The sequence below is a fragment of the Anolis sagrei genome, chromosome Y (assembly GCF_037176765.1).
Source record: "Anolis sagrei isolate rAnoSag1 chromosome Y, rAnoSag1.mat, whole genome shotgun sequence".
NCBI classification, from domain to species: domain Eukaryota; kingdom Metazoa; phylum Chordata; class Lepidosauria; order Squamata; family Dactyloidae; genus Anolis; species Anolis sagrei.
In genome coordinates, this window is record NC_090035.1 from 66,007,311 (window position 1) to 66,029,666 (window position 22,356).

General features: G+C 40.5%; 1 protein-coding gene across 1 annotated transcript; it reads left to right on the forward strand.

The window, feature by feature from the left end:
• The first annotated feature begins 3,023 nt into the window (after window positions 1-3,023).
• Window positions 3,024-14,238, forward strand: LOC132781588 (lens fiber membrane intrinsic protein). The gene is made up of 5 exons (XM_060785873.2): window positions 3,024-3,195; window positions 7,857-8,066; window positions 9,240-9,386; window positions 11,681-11,785; window positions 13,829-14,238. The coding sequence occupies exons 2-5, from the start codon at window positions 7,904-7,906 to the stop codon at window positions 13,867-13,869; spliced, it is 456 nt and encodes a 151-aa protein (XP_060641856.1). The 5' UTR covers window positions 3,024-3,195; window positions 7,857-7,903; the 3' UTR covers window positions 13,870-14,238.
• Window positions 14,239-22,356: the final 8,118 nt, after the last annotated feature.

Genomic DNA, 22,356 nt, shown 5'->3' on the forward strand with positions numbered 1-22,356 from the left:
AATTAAACTGAGATATTTTCCCCCCACAAATGTTGGCAAAATTTGCACATTTCTTACTTTCCCCTTGTACTACTGTTTTTACTACCTAACTCAGATGAAAAAACTTGCCTCTTTTGGGTTGTCTTCAGACAGGGTAAGACAAGACAGATGTGTTGGGACTTGTAGAAAAATATGTTGTTGTATTTACACTTTCTTTCTTTTGTGTATATTCACATGGAATTTTGTCCTCTTTTTTTTTTTTTTTTTTTGAAGTCTTTTGTTCTGACTCGAACACGTAAAACAAACCCAACAAACCTTGCACTGGCTTGTCACTGAAATATAAGAAGGAGGGTGGCGGAGACCAACAGGCATAACTTTGCAAGGTGTTTTGCCATCTCTGCCAAAGAAAGCTGGTGACTGTTTTCTATAGCACTGAGCTATAGCAGTTAAAATAGAATCAAAATGCATTAATTCTATATTGTAGAGCCAACCCAAGTAGGGATCATGAATAGAAAACAGTCAGTATATATATCTTTATAACACAGCCTGCATATGTTTGTGCTCACAAAACTCAAAAAGTAGCTGGTCAGTTGACTCGACATTTTGACACAACCTTGCATAACAATCCCCCATGACCCACTTTACATCCTGGTGTGGATTGTGGGAGAATGGACCATGGATAATGGGATTTGCAGTACTTTCACCTGAATTTCCTTCTGCAGATCACTGCGACCCCCACAAATGAGGGACCTGGACCAAACTTGGCACACAGACCCCCCAGGACCCACTTTATGTCCTGGTGTGGATTGTGGGAGGATGGACCATGGATAATGGGATTTGCAGTACTTTCATCCAATTGGGCTCCCACAAACCACTGTAACTCACACCCATGACAGACCAAGACCAAACTTGTCACACAGACCCCCATGACCCACCATGTCCTGGTGCTGATAGGAGGAGGATGGACCACAGATGATGGGATTTGCAGGACCTTGGCCAATTAGTAGTAGTTAAAAATTGATGAACAATCTAATTGAAGCAACAATTCTAAATGGACCTCACAAAGGTGAAGACATACTTCCACAAATACCACTCATTCTGACTGACATGGTGTTCGACTTCAATTTCCAATATGCCTTGTGTTTGCTATAACTATCAATAAAGCGCAGGGACAATTTTTGTGAGTATGCGGTTTGAAATTGGAAAACAATTGCTTCTCTCACAGGCATTATGCATTGCATGCTCCAGAGTGTGTGAATCATCTGATCTTTATGTTTATGCAGAAAATGGACAAACCAAAAATGTGGCTAATCCGCTAACCTTACAATAAAAAATGATTTCTGAAAGAAATAAAAAACCTTTTTCTTTCCTTTCTTTTCATTCCACATAGACACAGCAATGCAAGGCAGGGTATTGAACTGAATCCATGTTCGCAACAATATTTTCACATTGATTTCGTATCAAACTGAGCCACAGTAAAGCATGGCTAGGTTTAGCTAGTATTGATTTATTAGTCATGGACAGAATTTGAGAACAAAATTATGATGTTGACATGACTTACGGATAAATCAAGCATCATTCTGTGGAAAGGGGGGTGTCTCATGGGTATGTTTTTTTGCCGAGTCACACACCTCGACTGGAAACTGATTGGTTGAGAAGTAGAAAGACAGAGCATTACAGTGATCCCTCACTTATAATGGGTGCTCCAGGACCACCCGTAATAAGTGAAAATCTGTGAAGTAGGGACGCTGTGCCCACTCGAGTGGGCAGAGTGTTCCTACTTTGCGGTGGCCTCCTCCTTACCACCTCCACTGCTCCCTGCCTCGGAGGCCCCTTCCTCGCCAGGTTGGGCAAGGAAGGAGCAGAGAGCAGCAGAGGCAGCAAGGAGAAGGACGCCGCTGCCAAGACCCTTTTCAGCAGTGGCCTCCTCCTCCTTGCTGCCTCCGCTGCTCCCCACCTCAGAGGCCCCTTCCTTGACAGGCTGGGCACCCAAGGGGCCTCCAAGGCAGGGTAGGAACACTCCACACACTCAGCGCTGGCCTCCTCCTTCTCGCTGCCTCCACTGCTCCCTGCCTCAGAGCCCCCCTTGGGTGCCCAGCCTGGTGAGGAAGGAATGGGGAGGAGCTATACAGTGTTCCCTTGCTGCTCCCCGTGAAACAGCGTGTCCGCAATAAGCGAAATGTGAAGTAGCAAGGGAACACTTCTTATTTGCATCCTACTTATATATATATATATATATATATATATATATAGAGAGAGAGAGAGAGAGAGAGAGAGAGAGAGAGAATATATATATATAATATATTCTCAAACAAAAAATAATTTGGATTTTGTCTTTGGAATCATTCTAGGAAATTTAGAGCGACATAAGAAGTTTGATAAAACCATCAATTATGAGTCAGCATGTAGTTAAACTCAATTGTTTCAATGGGTCTATTCTACTTGAAACTAGTCTAACAGCAGGATTTAGGCCTGTTGTTTTAGCTTCTCAAGGAAGGGTCATCATATATAAATAAATAAATGCAAGGCATGTAAGAACATCATTGAACAATCTTAAGCACTTCCGTTAATATAATGGAGGATTTGTGATATTTGTCATTCAGATCAGGAACATAAGAGTGAGTTATCAACACGTTTTGGGGTCAAACTGTCCCATCCAAACATATATGTGGGATTTGGGAGAGACCGTGCTCTATTCAGGACTCTCTCAACATCTGAAAAGGCGTGTCCAGGTGAGGAGCTCTAAGTCATGATTAGGTGTGCCTCTTTTTAGTTGAAGGACAAGACGAGGTAGCTCCTGCTTCCTTTGTTTTGTGCATATTATTTAGGATTATTACAAATCCTGGCAAGGTTAAATAAATAAATGTGTTTTAGTCAACCCAACAAAACAGGTCTTGCTATTCCCCCCACCACCCAATAATTCCAAAAGTATATTCACCATTGTCATTATAAATTCCATTTTGCTGAAATGTGTAGACCAGGCCCAACTCCACCTTGAAACTTTGAAAGAAAGAACCAAGTTCAAGGTGGAGTCAACTATAAATATGTAAGAGGAGGAAGGGATCTTTCATTCAATTCTACTCTCCTGGTTTCTGCTCTTCGCATCATCTTTTCAGACATTTCAAGGAAAACGGAGAATACCCACGTCTCCAGTTCAGTTCATACAATCTCAGTCTGAGATCTCCTTTGAAAAAGAGAAGGAACTCCAGCTTCAAGGTAAATGGCATGTTTCTAGGAAAGAATAGTTTTTCTATGGAGAGATCCTGGATCAGTTATCTCAACTTTGTTCATCATTTATTCATAAAGAGTTTGCATGGCATGGCTTTCACTTTTCATGCTTTTCAGTTGTATGAACATAACTGCTGTTCATCTTTTCAACAGAAGATCCCATGCACATTATGCAGACAAAGCTAGAGTTCTTGTATGTATTCAAGTTGTGTTCAACTTATGGTCTAAGTATTGAGGAAGAAGGGTTGTTGGCAAGATTTGGTTTGCCCATGCCTTCTTCTGAAGCTGACAGATTGGGACCTGTCCAAGGTCCCCTAATGGGTTTCCATGGCTGAGTACAGATTCCAATCCTAGTCTGCAGAATCTTTCTCCAAGACCCAGATTACTGACCACATTTATTTACCATCTTCATATTCAATGACTAGGAGGTGGCAAGGAGAAAAGAATTTTAAATATTCATTGTCTAAGACTACAGAAGTACTTTTAGAAGATGGGTGATCAGGCCAGTAATAAAGAAGCATAATATCCTCAAAGAAAAACTCAAATGAGGAAAAGGCGCAAAGGGGCAGAACGCAATCTAAGTCCCCATTAGAGAGCTCTAGAGCAGGTGTTTTGGCCTACAACTCCCAGAAATCCCAGTCAGTTTACCAGCTGTTAAGATTTCTGGGAGTTGGCCAAAACATCTGGGGACCCACATGATGAGAACCACTACTCTAAAGTATGTATATTTTGGGAAAAATGCAAATATGAATTACAAACCTGTGGAGTTTGCAAAGCCTATTAGCAGTCTGGAACTTATTTTACACAAAATGTTCACATGATATTTTTGCACAGAAAATATTATTACACAGGCTTATGTACTTTGTTTTTTTTAATTTTGTGCAGTTTGTCAATCCCAAAACTGTAAGGTGTTCAAGACCCCAAGGGTTTGTGTTTTTGTGTGTGCGCACACAGCACTGTATTTCTATGAAAACCCCAACAATATTCATTCAAAAGGGTTACATAATTTTGTGCAAAAACATTGCGCAATTTTCAAACAAAAATTACCAAAGTGCAAAATAAGCCCACTCAAAATGCCACAAATCTCACTCAGGCGGAGAAAAGTATAGAAATGCTGGATTGAAAAACAGAATTTTGCTTGCTATAATTCAGGACACTCCCAAAAAACAGATCAGGGACGGGAGCACCTAAATCAGGACACCAAAAATGACACAGGGTTTAACCAAATTGCACACCACTATGAACTTCACTGTAGCCAAGAGGTCATAAACAAGAAGTTTCAATAGGTAACATTATCCAGATGCTGTATGAAGTTCAGTAACATTTTCTTGCCTGTTTGAAACAAGTCCCATCTAGACAACTGACTGAGACTAAACCCACAATTAGTTTCAGCCAGAGTAAGAACTACTGAAATAATGGGACTCCCATAAGCTTTGAATTGAAAAGTTTTCATTGATTCATACAGAAAACAGCTTGACTGTCAGTGGAATTTTAGTTCAGTACTGATGGCTGGACAAAGTCCAAAGGCAAATATAGGAGATTCAAGTGAAAGAACATTGAGGAGAACCAGATAGGATGGTGGGGTGATTGTCACTACCATCGCCTACTATCTACCACCATAACAGAACTCATAATACTCAAAACACTCATAGATATTCTACACTAGCTACTTGGACTAAGTGTGTTACTAAATAATATATCCTGGGCCAACATCTAGAGTCTCCCTTAATATCCAGCAGTTGGATCCAGCAAAGGGCATCCATTCAACTTCAAATTGAGGTACAAGAAAGAGGAGGTTTCCAAGTCTTTTCCACCAGCAAATGAAGTCAAAATAATTAGATGAAGGATCATTGTAAGTTCTTGTTGTAGCTTCACTTGCTGGCAGCAGGAGTGTGGAAACATAATCCTTCTTGTGCCCAACTGGAACCTGAAAAGATTTCCTCTATATGATTGTTCATGTGGGATGGGGGAAATACTTATGCAGTGCTACAGAGAGACTACTTATTGATATGGAGCAGTTTAATATCTGTGAACAGATTATGAATCTGTAACTGCAAAACAGAATGCCATAACCAAACGAGAAGAAGAAAGTATCAACACCCAAATTTAAGATAAGTTAGCTTTTTTGTTAATGAATTTTTTTAAGCAGACAAGTTAAAAAAATAACCACCCACTCTTTTTATGAACTTCCCCACTTTTTGTGCAATTACTGTGTGAAAAATAATATTGGCACCCTTGAAAACTGAGCTGAAATTTTCAAAATTGCCCTCCACCCAATTTTTTTTCCATATATTTCATTTTTCTGTTCATCAAGAAAAAGTTGGTATCGACTCTGAGCCGAAGTTGAATTTTGTACCAGTGATGTCACCACCATCAAACTCAGTGGTTCTAAACTTGTGTGCTCCTTTCACACCACCTGCCACTCCTTCCCTGTTTCTGACCATGGCATATGTTCTGTATCAGAAACTAGAGCTAATGTGGTCTATCCAATGCAATTTTCTGAAGCAGCACCCCAAACCCAATCTAAAGTTGACTGAAAACTGATTCATAACCCTTTGGCATTAATTAACCCTGGTCAAAGTGGTCCTTGGTCAAAGTGGTCTTTTGTCAAAGTGGTCCCTGGTCAAGCGGTCCCTAGTCAAGCGGTCCCTGGTCAAGTGGTTTCTGATCAAGTGGTCCCTGGTCAACTGGTCCCTGGTCAAGTGTCCCCTGGTCAAGTGGCCCCTGGTCAAAGTGGTCCCTGGTCAAGTGGTCCCTGGTCAAGTGGTCCCTGGTCAAAGTGGCCCGTGGTAAAGTAGTCCCTGGTCAAAGAGGTCCCTGTTCAAGTGGTTCCTGGTCAAAGTGATCCCTGGTCAAGTGGTCCCTGGTCAAAGTGGTCCCTGGTCAAGTAGTCCCTGGTCAAAGTGGTCCCTGGTCAAAACAAAAAGCATGGGAGCCATTGATCTAAGTATATTATATATGGAAAACTGATTGGGGTATACAAAAAAGTAATAGTGTTTCAGAAAGTTAGTCATTCAGAATTGTATATGCATGACTGGTGGTCCAGCCCTTTCTACTAAGTACTTCCTCATATTTGTCCAGCATCCACCCTGTTCTCATTAAATGACATTATAATCCCAAATCCATTGTGGTTGAAATCTGACATTTGCAAAAACCCTATTTCGAGGAGTGGCTCTCTCTTTCTTTACAATTTAGAAAAGCTGTGGCACTCATCACTGATATTTAGAAAAGAGTACAGCCTCCACTCAGTGTGTACTGTATACACTGGTAATCATCTCACTAAGGAGCCTTAAAATAACAGGACTTGTTGCAATCTAGATAGGTGTCATGAACATGGATGGGAAAGGCTGACAATGTCATTTTCTCTGTGCTTCTGAGAGTCATTCAGGATTCTTGTCAAAACACCATCTCAGGATGAATGATTCCTTTCATCATTCTTACAGAGAAACCTGTTCATTTTGTCATGTGATTTTTCAAAGAGATTCATTTATTTGTCATTTTTCTAAACATACATTTTATTGTGTCATTGGTGTAGGAACTATTAATTTCCACTGAGAGTACTAAAACTCTATACTAAGATTAAGGCAGTTTGACATCACTTTATGGAATCCTGGGATGTGCAGTTTAGAGAGTCATCAACTTTCATTTGTGGAGGAGCTTAAGACCTTATAAAACTCCAACTACCACGATGCCATAGCATTGGGCTATGTCAGTTTAAAGTGGTATCAAACTGCATTCATTCTACAGTGTCGGTGCATCCTAAATTAAAAATAACTATAGATCCATCTTCGACTCATATATTGGATACATTATTTAACCGCCTACATGGTAACCCTTGTAGAAATGTTCCACAATGCTTACTCATTCTTGCCCCCACTAAACAAATTCACATCTGCTTTTGCTCAAGGTCTCTATGGAAATACAGGTTTTACATTTTTGGGGGGAGAGGCAGGGGACTCTTTCCATGTCCTATACCCTTCACATTTCCCCAGGAATGTTTTTGTTTCTTCCATTCACGCCTGGATAGCAGGCGTCTCCCTATCCCACTGTAGGAAATGTAAAGGTTTTCCCCTGACATTATGTCTAGTCCTGTACTGTCTGGGGGTTGATGCTCATCTCCATTTTGAAGCTGAAGAGCTGGCATTGTCCGTAGACACCTCCAAGGTCATATGGCTGGCATGACTGCATGGAGTGCCATTACTTTCCCACCAAAGTGGTATCTATTGAGATACATTTGCATGCTTTCAAACTGCTATGTTGGCAGAAGTTGGGGCTAACAGCAGGAGCTCATTCCGCTCCCTGGATTCGAACCACCAACATTTTGGTCAGCAAGTTCAGCAGCTCAGCGGTTTAAACTACTGTGCCACTGGGGGCTCAATTGTAAACATTCTTTAGTTCTTTGATGAGAGAGATGTACCATATGCATGATTACTGTCCTCAGTTTATCTCATGCCTTGTCTTGCAGCAATTAAAGTAAGCTGAGAACACAGGGGGTAGTGGAAGGAGGAAAGAGAAACTGGGGCATTTTAAAAGCATCTGAAAAAGTGGGTCAACAAATCAGTACTGTCCCTGTCAAATCAGAATAGTTGAATAGTATGGTATACATGCTATATCTAATATGAATTAACACAAAGGTTTTGTTTCCTCAGGTTCTTTTCAGTTGCATTGTGCAGTAACAGATTAAACACTCCCCACAATGCACATCCTGCAAATCTGTGCTACAGTCTGCTGTTTCATCAGCCTTCTGCTTCTCCTCATTGCCCTTGGCACTGACTACTGGGTGGAAGACAGTAGTAAACACGAAGGACTATGGAAAAATTGTACCCTTTCTAACTGTTATGACATTCAGGATCCTACAGGTAAGTTTCTTCCTCACTTTCAAAACTGGGGGAACAGAAATATTTAGTTATACCCTGAGGTCCTCTTCATTTCTTTGTCTTGGCAAAATGCATGATATAGGTAGTTCACAGATTTTCAGCCTGTTGGTGTGAATGTCTTGATATGGATCAATCATGGAAATTTCTTGGCAAAATTGATTCAGAGGGAGTTTGCCAATATCGTCTCTGCTGAATGTGACTGACCTGATATCACCCAGGGCTTTTATGGACAGATTTGAGCCCTCATCTCTCACCAGTCCAACACTCAAACTGCTGTACCCGTCTGAGTGTCTCATTGTTGTGCAAGTTTAATGTGCACACTTCCAAAATGTACACTGGAGAAATACACTCCATTAGTTGACTGCAGTCCAGCCCTCCACTGTGGTCCCCTGCCCATATTCTATGTCCAAACACACAAAAACGCTTTTTTGTTGTTGAAAGAGCAAACTGCACCTATAAATCAGTTGTGTTGCTATATTCTTGCTTCCAACTTGCTTCTGGTAGCATTTCTACCACCAAAACTGTAACCTCTAGCCCTTTGAGGTTTTTTTACACACCCACTCATCCCCTCCAAGGTCTAAGGCAGGATATGCTAAATTATGTCACATCCCCATAGATAATGCAGCCATCTGTTGGAAAAGATTGTGTGAATCTCACAGTGCAGTTGAAGGGGCAGGTATGGCCTCTTTCTTCCTTAATTCTAATACTTGCTCTTGGGTGGAAGCATTACATCACACTGAAGTGGGCCCTGGTGGCGCAGCAGGTTAAACTGCTGAGCTGATGAACTTGCTGATCAAAAGGCTGGTGGTTTGAATCTTGGTAGTAGGGTGAGCTCCCACTGTTAGCCCCAGCTTCTGCCAACTTAGTGGTTCAAAAACATGCAAATGTGAGTAGATCAATAGGTACTGCTTCTGCGGAAAGGTAACGGCACTCCATGCAGTCATGCTGGCCACATGATCTTGGAGGCATCTATGGACAACGCCGGCTCTTCGGATTAGAAATGGAGATGAGCACCACACCCCAGAGTTGGGCATGACTAGACTTAATGTCAAGGGAAACCTTTACTTTTATCTTTGTAGTCCATTCCTTGATATACTTCTTTAACCTCTTTTTTATTTTGCTTATTTTTCCTCTCTCCTTTTTTGTTCTCTGTAGATAAACTGAATGCTTCCCGAGCCTTCATGATCCTGGGGATGATCTCTGGTGCAGTATCTTTATTGAGTCTCTTTGCCACATGTTTCCAGACACATTTTTACTCCTTCTCCTTGGCCAAGCTTGCTGCTATCAGCAGTTTATTTGCAGGTACAATTGAATAATATGTCTCAGTTTTCGCAGACACTTCCAGCTCCTCTATCTCTCTAACTCAGCCATGATCCATCCATAAATGTTGAGCTGAGGGGGCACGAGGGGAGGATGAAATCTCTGAAAAGGACACAACTTTCTCTAGATCTGGGTCACTTTGAAACTGTCCCTGTGAACACTTACAGTTCATGGGCTTGGGCAAAGTGTGCTAAGGTGGGCAAAGAAGAATTAGGTAGTACCAATGACTAGTTTTGTTACTTCCAACTACATGACAGATTTATGAAAGATAATAAAGTAGAATTTCCCCAAAGAAAATCAGAACTGGAACATTTTGGAGAAGGGCAATAAAGAACCAATTTCCAGATTATACAGATACATTTTAGAATACAACTTAGAAGATAATCGAATAAAAACAGTGGTGATTTCATGGGCTAAAGATTTAGGGAAAATTTGATTTGGAAAAATGGGAATCTTTATGGAAAAGAGATTTTAAATTTTTGATAGCTAGGTCCATTAGAGAAAACATGTATAAAATTTTCTAAAGAACTTATATAACTCCCTAGGTGATAAGCAAAATATATAAATCCCATTGGGGGAATGCTGGAGATGCAAAATACATAAAGGTACCTTCTTCCATGCTTGGTGGACTTGTGGGCTGGTACAAACCTTTTGGGAATAGGTAATCAAGGAAACAAACACAATAATTACTTAAAAGGTTTGTAAAAAAACAAGAAATGTGCCTTTTAGGCTTAATGGGTGAAAAAAATCAGTAAAGACATAGAAGTTTGTCAATACAGCTTCGAAGCTGCAAAATTAATAATAGCAAAATCATGGAAGTGGGGAAAAGACTGGAGAGGAAAATTATTTGTCTATATCCAAATGACCAAGCTGTACAGTCGCATTAGAGGAGGAAATAATGAAGACTTTGTTAGAAAATGGAGGCTTGCATTTGAATATTTAGAAGGTAAAACAAAGATACCGTATACCTGAGTATAAACCAATTTTTCAGTCCTTTTTATTTTTGGCTGAAAAAATATTTTTGGCTCCCCCTTGGCTTATACTCAAGTCAAAGTTAATGATAATTTTACTCTGTTATTTTTATTACTTTATTACACGTATTATTTTACTATTATTATTATTATTATTATTATTACATTTGCATTACAGTGTTCCCTCACTTATCACGGGTGTTATGTTCCAGGACCACCCGCAAAAAGTGAAAATCCATGAAGTAGGGACTATATATATATATATATATATATATATATATATATATATAGCATTCCAAGGGTGAAGCAGAAGCGAGAAGAGATTTAAAGGCACCGCACACCTTTTTTTTTTTTTTTTGCTAGCTATAAGGCCTTGATTTACATACTTTTTTGTATCTCCTCTCTCTTTTTTCAATGATTGGCTGCCTCTCTCCTGAGATGAAACCCTCTTCCACACTCCATCATTGCCAGGAGGCAAAAACCCACGAAACAGCATGACCACGAAAAGCGAACCGCAAAATAGCGAGGGAACACTGTACCTTACTATATTATTATTACATTCATTATTTTACTCTATTTATTATTATTACATTTAAATTATTTTACTCCATTATTATTTTATTACATTTATTATATCACTCTATTGCTTAAAATTATTATTACATTTATTATTTTTCTCTATTATTTTATTACATTTATTATATTACTCTATTGTTTATTCTTATTACATTTATTATTTTACTCTCTTTAATATTATTGGAAGGATACATAAGCACATTTACATTGAAGAAGGTTAGAATGATGGTTTAATCAGAGCTGGACAGTCTTATCTTCAATTACAGTTTTATGTAAATACTCAAAAACATTTAACCTAAAGATGCCTCAATTAATGTAATGTTATGGGGATCTATTTTATTTTGAAATTTACCAGTAGCTGCTGCATTTCCCACCCTCAGTTTATTCTCAAGTCAATACATATTCCCAGTTTTTTGTGCTAAATTAGGTGCCTCGGCTTATATTCAGGTCAGCTTATACTCGGGAATATACGGGTAGACTTTAAAATAGCAGCAAGGGGGAGTTATTCATATAAAGATAAGGGTAGATTTTAATGAGATATTAGTTTCACATTGAGTGGTATCAGAAGTCATGGGTAGTGGTTCGTGGGTGGGGGGAGAGGGTGAGTGTGGTTGGCAGATGTATCTGTATTATGTATATTTGATGTATTTGTTTTCTTTTACACAATAAAAAAGAAAACAAACAAACAAACAAAGGAGGCATCTGCTAACACTTTGTTTTTGATCTCAGGAATAGCGGCCATGATTGCCATGTCAATTTACACATCAGAACACTCAAACTATGGATGGTCTTTTGGCGTGGGATGGGCCTCTTTCCCCCTATTCCTTATCACCGGTAAGTATGTCCAGAACAGGAACGGTGAAATGTACTCCTTTTTACAGAATCCTGTCTCATGCATCCCTTTATTCCTCCCTCTGCAAGTTTTTGTGGAAGGACTCCTTAATGCAAAGGCCTTGAGTACTCCAGGCATTTTGCCCTACAGATCCTTCCCATTGGCCATGCTGGGTGAGGGTTATGGGATCTGAAGTCAAAAGGGGACTCATTGAAATATTCAAAAATCTATGCCTTCTAGAATATCTAAGGCAAGGAGACTTTAGCCTTCCAGATGTTTTGCACTACAGATCCATACTAGGTGAAGGTTATGAAGGACCAACATTTCTGCATCTATCAAATCCATTATTTCCTACTCGGAAATATCTGGAAACATCACAACTTCTATTTGAGATATTATGTTTTGATTTTTTTGAAATTGTTACCATTTATTAGTCTATCCTTCAATTATTTGTGCAAACCCAAATCTCTCTTCAATCTAGTTTTAATCCTCACAACAATGTTGTGATATACAAGTATGTTATGCTGGAACAGATTGGTCCAGTTTAATCCAATGGCTTTCATAGCTCAGTTGCAGTTTACAACCCAGATCTTTGAGGGATCAGTCCAACAGTTTAACCAATTACTTTCAAGTTGGAGCTGGTCGGCTTTGACATGCAGTTCAACATAAGATGACATATTGAGGACCAACAGAATATGATAGCTTAGAACCATAGAGTTGGAAGAGACCTCATGGGCCATCCAGTCCAACCTCCTGCCAAGAAACAGGAAAATCACATTCAAAGCACCCCTGACAGATGGCCACCCAATCTCTGTTTATAAGCCTGTAAGAAGGAGCCACCACCACACTCCAGGGCAGAGAGTTCCACTGCTGAACAGCTATCACAGTTAGGAAGTTCTTCCTCATGTTCAGGTGGAATCTCCTTTCCTGTAGTTTGAAGACATTGTTCCATTGTGTCCTAGTCTCCAGGGCAGCAGAAAACAAGCCTGCTCCCTTCTCCCTATAACTTTCCCTCACACTTATACCTGGCCCACATCATGTTTCCTCTTAGCCATCTCTTCTGCAGGCTAAACATACCTAACTCTTTAAGCTGCTCCTCATAGGGCTTGTTCTCCAGACCCTTGATTATTTTAGTTGTCCTCTTCTGGACACATTCCAGCTTAGAGTTAACATCTCCCTTCAATTGTGGTGCCCAGAGTTGGACACAGTATTCCACATGTGGTTTAAGCAAGGCAGAATAGACGGGTAGCATGAATTCCCTGGATCTAGACACTAGACTCCTATTTATACAGGCCAAAATCCCATTGGCTTTTTTAGCTGCCGCATGACATTGTTGGCTCATGTTTAACTTGTTCTCCATGAGGACTCCAAGGTTTTTTTCACAGGTACTACTATTGAGCCAGCCCCCCTTCCCCTTCTGTATCTTTGCATTTCATTTTTTCTGCCTAAGTGGAGAAAAGGAAAATAACATTAGAAGTGAAGGCATTTCTTGTGTTACAGTCAATCCTGAGGTGAGGGGTATAGGACACCCATAAAAGTAAAACAAACAAAAAAAAACCAAACAAACAAACTGAAGATAAAAATCTGCCAATGCTGAACTTTTCCCAGGCAATGACCATAGAATGACACTGAGGGACCTAGAAATTGGGTTGTTGGAAAGTTTTCAGGCTGTATGGCCATGTTCCAGAAGCACAACCTCTGAGGATTCCTGACATAGATACAGGTGAAACATCAGGAGAGAATGCTTCTGGAACATGGCCATAAAGCCTGAAAAACTTACAGCAACCAAGTGATTCCAGCCATGAAAACCTCTGATAAGACCTAGACATTCTTATATTTATTTAGACCCTACTTTACCTCTCCTGAGGAAAACTCCAAGAGCTGTTCTCTCTAGGAATCTTTTGGTTCTCCAGCATGACTCTGGCCATAGAGATAACATTGTAATCACATCCATAAAAACCCCAAACCCACAAATAGGGAATCAACTGTTTTGTACTCTGTTTCATGCATTCCTCATCTAACCAATCACTTTTCTTTCCTGACAGGTGGACTTGCTTATGTATTTCACACCAGTACAGCAAACTGAGTGTGTGAAAAAAAATATCTGTGGTGCCCTTTGAGAATTTACCATCCGAATTTACATAATGGGACACAGACAGTCTGCAATGGAGCAAATGGGATTTGTAGAAAATTACTGTATCTAAAAGGAAACTTGATTGTGAGGGGCAATGTATCATGGGTCTGGATGTTGATGAAACAGATTGGGTTCTCTTCCCACAGCAGAGCCAGAAGCATTGGGTCATCTCTCGTTTGCATCCTGGCTTTGTTAACACTCTCTTTGTCCTGATTGAGGAAGGAACTCTTTTTAACCAAGTTCATTACTGGCATTTGCATCAGACTCCAGAGTGATTCTTTTGCCCAACTGTGCTTTCAAAACTTGTGCCCAGTTTCGCAAACACAATAAACACATGTTTATGCTTCAAGAGCGTTTTGCTTTGTGAGAACACCAATATGGACAAACACATTTTGCAGCATAAGGCCTCCTTTGAAAATGATGCTACATCCAATCTGGATTATTCGCCATTACACATGCTTTCGTTAGGAATAGGCAGATCTCTCTTTCTCATTTTCCCAGATTTGTTCTGTCCCATTTCAAATTTACATTTCAAAAAGATAAATAATTTGGAAAAGGATTAAGATATACACTGTGTTCTTGTATGCACTTTTGCTTAAAACAGTGTTTCTCAACCTGGGGGTTGAGTACACAAAATTATTTGCCAGAGGGGTCACCAAAGACCATCAGAAAACACAGTAGTTCTGTGTGGGAAATTTGACCCAATTCTATCATTGAGGTTCAGAATGCTCTTTGACTGTATAAATTCTATAATTCTATAAATTCTGAGTTTCTGTAAATCTCAGCAACTACAGCTCCCAAATATTTATTTATTTATTTATTTATTTGCTTTTCTTCTATACCGCATATATCAGCCTTACGGCGACTCTGTGCGGTTTACAGTGCGATTAATAACAATTACAATAAATAGGACATAACATACACAAACATATAACAAATAATCATCTACGCCTGAGTGAAATCAGATCTCGTTCTCATAATCCTTTAGCCGTTCCTTGTTCAATAATGCCGTCATTGTAAGTTTAATTGCATTGTTGACCGAATGCCTGTTCGTAGAGCCACGTCTTGGTCCTCCTCCGGAACGCTAGCAGCGAAGGGGCCTGCCTGATGTCCACGGGTAGGGCATTCCACAGCCGAGGGGCCACCACCGAGAAGGCCCTGTCTCTCGTCCCCGCCAACCGCGCTTGTGACGCTGGCGGGACCGAGAGCAGGGCCTCCCCGGACGATCTTAACGTCCTTGCCGGCTCATAGGAGGAGATGCGTTCGGAGAGGTAGGTGGGGCCGGCACCGTTTATTAATATCAAGTTTATTTCCCCCAAACTCCATCAGGGTTCACATTTGGGCATATTGAGTATTTGTGCCAAGTTTCGTCCAGAACCATCATTGTTTGAGTCCACAGTGCTCTCTGAATGTAGGTGAACTACAACTCCCAAACTCAAGGTCAGTGCTCACCAAACCCCTCTAGTATTTGCTGTTGGTCTTGGCAGTTCTGTGTGCCAAGTTTGGTTCAATTCCATTGTTGGTGGAGTTCAGAATGCTCTCTGATTGTAGGTGAACTATAAATCCCAGCAATTACAATTCCCAAATGACAAAATCAAAACCCCCAACCAACCCATCAGTATTCAAATTTGGGCATATTAGATATTTGTACCAAAGTTGGTCCAGTGAATGAAAATACATCCTGTATATCAGGTATTAACATTGCGATTCCAAACAGTAGCAACATTACAGTTATGAAGTAGCGACAAAATAATTTTATAGTTGAGGGTCACTAGAACATGAGGAACTGTATTAGGGGGGTGTGGCATTAGGAAGGTTGAAAACACTGGCTTAAAAGATACAGTGTTTGTAAGGATTTTCTATAATATATCTCAAGATCCAGTATTAAGAAGGTGGAGTGCAATGCTCATCTCTGTAGGTTCATGCCCTCCCTTGTCCCAGCAGCTGCCAGATTCAGAGGCAAAATTATTTCATTTATTTACTGGAGAGTAACCTTAGGCAAGGCACACTCTCTCGGCCTCAGAGGAGAGAAAGACAATAGCAAACCTTCCCTGAAGAAACCTGGCCAAGAAAACTCTAAGAAAAGACTGCTGTAACTCCAGGGTGACTTGAAGACACATCAGAACAACACCCACTTGGTTGTTGTAAGTTTTTCGGGCTGTATGGACATGTTCCAGAAGGATCCTCTCTTGACGTTTCGCCTGCATCTATGGCAGGCATCTCACAGAGGTTGTGAGGTCTGAATAGATGCCAGCCACAGATGTAGGTGAAACGTTAGGAGAGAATGCTTCTGGAACATGTCTATACAGCCTGAAAAACTTACAGCAACACAGTGATTCTGGCCATGAAAGCCTTCAACAATACATTGAACCACCCACTTGTCTTTTTTGTAATATAACAGAATTCATGTAGCATTAAGAAATAAATATTTCTCAGTTTGTGGTTTATTTATGCAATATTGTGTAATATCATGTGTAATAATCCCTATCGCTTTTACAATCTTCCTGCTAGGATTGACAAATTACAATGTTTTTAAAAAATATCTCAGCAGGAAATAATACTTCTGATAGTTTCAAACACATCATTTTAGCTTCAGAAGTTGAATGTGCAGGTGGGGTGGACATTAGGGAAAGGACGGGATGTTTCACATTAATTTCCTGGCAGAAGGCAACCAGTCACTAATTTAAAAAAAAGCCAACACACTTTCTCTTGGTAATTGAGGTGTTATGTAGCCATTACGAGCCATGGCTGAATGTAGCATCCATGAATTTGTCCACCCCACTTTGAAAGCCATGCAAGAGAGAAACACCAACCTTTCTCTGCAGACAGCAGGAGGCAAAAGAGCATGACATCAAGACTACATTGATTTGATTGCAGAAGCAAAGTATCTTTGAATGTTCTTGCCCATGTTGACCCAACAGTAAAGACAGGAAATGGTGAACGCATTGAATAGATCAGGGGTTCTCAAACTTTTTCAGTGGTGGAGCCCCTTTTGAAGCAAAGGTTTCTCGTGGATCCCCAAGAAATGTCTATATATTTTATATAATGTATATATATCAGTCATGGGCAAACTTTTGCACACAGGGGCCGCATTGCTTTGTAAAAATTGACAGACAAACTGGGCCAGTGGCAGATGGATGGAAAGTATTTGTGTGAACTAACTGAAGAAAACATGGACAAATTCCTATGCACACTGCAAATATTTATTTATCATATTTATACCTTGCCCTTCTTACTTACTTACTTACTTGGGTGATTCCTTGTAGTTCGAGGATGATGGTCCTCCAAGTTCAGTGTCTTGGCAGTGGGTTCGTAGGTGGCTGTGAAGCTCTGTTCTTGATCTGCATGTTGTCCCTCAGTGAGGACATCAGTTTCCAGGTGGAAGGCTATCCTGGCCAGGGTTGGCTTGGCACACCTTCCTCTTGACACGTTTCTCCCTTTTGCCCTCCATTTGTGCCTCTTTGAATTCTACAGCACTGCTGATCACAGCTGACCTCCAGTTAGAGCACACAAGGACCAGGGCTTCCCAGTTCTCAGTGACTATGGGCTTAAAGCCAACCTTAAAAACTGTGGCATAGACACCAATAACTGGGAAGCCCTGGCCCTTGAGCGCTCTAACTGAAGGCCAGCTGTGATCAGCAATGCTGCAGAATTTGAAAAGGCACGAATGGAGGGCAAAAGGGAGAAAAGTGCCAAGAGGAAGGTGCATCAAGCCAACTGGAAACCGATGTCCTCACTGCAGGAGAACATGTGGATCAAGAATAGGGCTCCACAGCCACCTACGAACCCATTGCCAAGACACCAGACTTGGAGGACCATCATCCTCAGGCTATGACGGATCACCTAAGTAAGTAAAATATCTTCTAAAAGCTCTTTCTAACATTTTGTCAAAATCTTATCTGTCATCACCCAAATCTACTGATTCAGGTCCTACTATCTAGAGCAGTGGTGGCAAACCTATGACATGTGTGCCAGAAGGGACACACAGCACCCCTCTCTTTGTATGCATATCATCACCTGCCCCCCATTTGCCAGCCCACCCCCGCTTACCAGCTCACTTGCCCGCCCCCACTCACTCACTCTCCCACTCAACCCCCTGCCCCTCTCTTGCCCATCCAGTGCCTTCTTGCTCACATGAACAGTGAAGGTGTTTCTTCCCAAAACAAGCTTGACCCCATTCAGTAGCATGGAGGACATGGCTTAATTTTCCCAGATGGAAGAAAAAGAAATTACTGTATATACTCATGTAAATGTTGACTTCATGTATAAACTAAGGGTATGTTTTGGGCCAAACTGTGGACTTTGATATTACCCAATGATACATCAAGGGTTATTACGAGGGTTGAATGAAAAGTAATGCCTCCACCTTCGTAACTCCTCAACAGATGGCAGTACTGGTATGCGGCAGGTACTGGCTTGTTCAGTAGACTCTCCTCTACAGTTCCATTTTGGCAAGAAGCCTTAGCATTGAATGGTTGTGTTGTTAAAGTGAGAAGTATGGAACTCTGAGCAGACGGTCAGTCAATGCGACTTAAGCAATGTGCAGTTATTGAATTCTTGACAACAGAAGGTGCCACCCCAAAGGAGATTCATCAGAAAATGCAAGCTGTTTAGGGTGATTGTGTTGATGTGAGTATTGTGCGTCATTGGGTGAGTAAGTTTAAAGATGTTGAGGTGGGAACATCTGACTTATGTGACAAACAAAGAGTTGGATGTCCTGTGGCAGCAACCACCGAGTTTCACAAGCAAAAGGTTGACAGATTGATTCAGGACGATCATCGTATCACTCAGAGAGAAATTTCAAGCATAATCAGCATTTAACAAAAATTATTGCTTTGCTTGGCTATCGGAAGATCTGTGCACAATGGGTACCCAGGATGTTGGCCCCTGAAATGAAAGTGCACAGACTTGAAACTTCAGGGACTGGATCTCACCACCGTACAACATCCCCCATACAGTCCAGATTTAGCACCGACAGACTTGAAACTTCAGAGACTGGATCTCACCACCGTACAACATCCTCCATACAGTCCAGATTTAGCACCGATAGACTTGAAACTTCAGAGACTGGATCTCACCATCGTAAAACATCCTCCATACAGTCCAGATTTAGCACCAGCTGACTTCCATCTGTCCCCTATAATGGAAGAAGATCTGTGGGGACATCATTATGCTTCTGATGAAGACGTTGAGAGAACTGTGAGACGCTGGTTGCAGAAACAGAGTGTCGACTTCTTCCGCAACGGCTTCAGAAAATTTGTTCATCGTTGGCAGGAATTTATCCAATTGTCAGGTGATTATGTGGAAAAGTGAATAGTGGTAGTTAAAGAGCACCTTCTAAGAATTATTTCTGCATTTGATTTATTAAAATATTCCCATCCAAACCCAAGTAATGAAAGTGAGGGCATTACTTTTCATTCTCCCCTCATACATTCATATTCTTCTGTACTGATATATAGAGGCATATTTTCTCAGATTCCAATATAGCCATGTAATTGGTAGTTGTCATTTGATTCTATGTTGTTATTTGCCATCATGTTGATCCAAGAGTCACTCAGTGGTTTTCTATGGCCATAGAGGGGATTGGACTATTGGAATCCCAGTCCCACACTCAAACCTCTACACCGCAATTTTCTCTGACACCACGTTGATTCTCTCTCTTTGACTTTACCTCATCCTCTTTAAAATGAAAGAAAAATTATATTCTTCCTCTGCAAATGACTAGATTCAAAAAAGCAAACAGACAGAATATATTTTGAGTGACGTCAGCAGTTGAGAAAGGAAATGTAAAGGGAAGTTAATGGGTCATAAAGCACAGCACAAATATGTGTCACCCGTAAAAGTGCTAGCACGTGACAGGATGGGTCAATCCTGCCCGTCCCTTTAAAGTAAAGTCTTCTGGGTCGTGAAGCCAGAATATGCCAGTGACACTTTCCAGAGGGCTACTTGCATCTGAAGAAAGGACAAGGTGACCCCAAGACAGGTGAGGACATATCCCTGCAGGGGATGAAAAGAGCAGTTAGGGAGAAAAGAAGCTGCTGAGTTGGACCCAAAATCCAACTAGCTGAGTATTGCCAGCACTGGCTAGTAGAAAACCTCTGCAGTAGCCAGAAGCTTATCTACCTATCTACAGCAGTGGTTCTCAACCTTCCTAATGTCGCGACCCCTTAATACAGTTTCTCATGTTGTGGTGACCTCCAACCATACAATTATTTTCATTGCTACTTCGTAACTGCAATTTTGCTACTGTTATGAATTGTAATGTAAATATCTGATACGCAGGATGCATTTTCATTCACTGGACCTAATTTGGCACAAATACCCAGTACTCCCAAATTGGAATACTGGTGGGGTTGGGGGGGGGGAGGGGATTGATTATGTCATTTGGGAGTTGTAGTTGCTGGGATTTATAGTTAACCTAAAATCAAAGAGTATTCTGAACGCCACCGACAATGGAATTGAACCAAACTTGGCACACAAAACTCCCATGACCAACAGAAAATACTGGAAGGGTTTGGTGGACATTGACCATGAGTTTTGGAGTTATAGTTCACCTACATCCAGAGAGCACTGTAGAATCAAACAATGATAGATCTGGACTAACCCTGACACGGATACTCAACATGCCCAAATGTGAACACTAGTGGAGTTTGGGGGAAAGAGACTTGACATTTGGGAGTTGCAGTTGCTGGGGTTTATAGTTTATCTACAATCAAAGAGCATTTTGAAACCCACCAATGAGAGAATTGGGCCAAACGTCCCACACAGAACCCCAAGGCCAACAGAATTTAGTGTTTTCTGATGGTCTTTGGTGACCGTTCAGACAACCCCTCACAACCCCATCCCCAGGGGTCCCCCAGATTGAGAAATGCTGGTGCACGGAAACATCAGTCAATTGTTTCCAGATACAAAGGTGAACAGACTCCATGTTGTCATTGTATGTTTTCGAATTGCTAGGTTGGCAGAAGTTGGGGCTAACAAAGGGAGCTCATCCTGCTCCTGGATTCAATGAATTTACTTCAGGCAGAGTCACTTTTTGTATAAGCTATCTGGCATGATATAAAGAGTCTAGAGTTGCTGATTTTATCAACTCCTGAGGAAGGGGATTGCTTTCCCCGAAACAGGGTACAAAAATACCCGGGCACCCCTGTTGAATGCCATTTGGACTTTTCCTTTGAAGACTTATTTTGAGAAGCAGTGCTCCATTTTCACTAGACTTGATTTGGGTTTTTTCCATGAAGATTGTTTTGAGAGTGGCGCTCCATCTTCATTATTGTCTTCAGTTTACATATAGCCTCATGACTCAATGCTTACTTTGTTTATATGACTTTTCTTATTGAATGTATCCCTGAAGCCTATATACAGTGAAATCCTTATCCAGACCGAGATCTGTTACGTTTGAGAGCGGCCGCTCCTTTTGATTTTGCTGTGTACCACTGAATTGAGCTACGTACTGGGGATTTTGGTAAATGGAATACTATATGCATTTTTGATAATACATTTTGACATTACACATAGATTGTTTTGTGTTTGTGCTGATACCTTACAAGTACTCTGGGATATTGTGTAGTACCTGGATTCAAACTGCCAACCTTTTGGTCAGCAAGTTCAGCAGCTCAGCAATTTAACCTATTGCTCCACCAGGGGGCCCCATTATTACATTATTACAGTTTTATAAATTATTATTACAATTTTATATAAACATTATTAGTTTTTTAAATCACTATAAATCACAATTTTTATGGATCACAAATCATGCCTACTAACTGTATTGTAATCTTTGGTCTGTGTATTTTAATATATGTATGTTGTAGAAATATGTTTTACAATGTGTGTTTTATTATAATGATTATGTATTTGAGTTATATTGTAATCCGCCTTGAACCACAAGGAGAGGAGGATGAGAAATAACATTATTATTTTATTGACACAAAAGTACAGTATGTCACAGCAAATGAGATCTATATGCTGGATTTCGTATCACAAAATCTCAAGTCCAACACTTCCCAAGCATCTAGGACTGTGTGATGTATTTTTGAAGGATGCATGCAGAACCAAGTAAGGTGGCCTTTTGCAGTTGACAGATTGTGATTTTGTCAAGGTTTATTATTGCTATTATAATTATTAAAATAGTGTTTGGCCAGGTCCCAGTTGGTCTGGTTTTTTTTGGAAGACCTTGATTACACTTAATTTCCATGGGTGCTCATATTTATGCACACTTCCTTTCAATGTAACCTTGCTTTTACCTGCACCCTCTTTTTATACATCCTTCTCTTAAAAAAGGGAAAAAGGGAAAAAGAAAAATGGGGGGAAAGTGGGGGAGAGATATATTATTCTTATTATGACTATGTCAGATGTCTTATTGATAACAATGCTTTTAAATGTATTTGTTTACTGATTAGCTGTTCTATGTTTTTATTTTGATATTTAATGTTATTT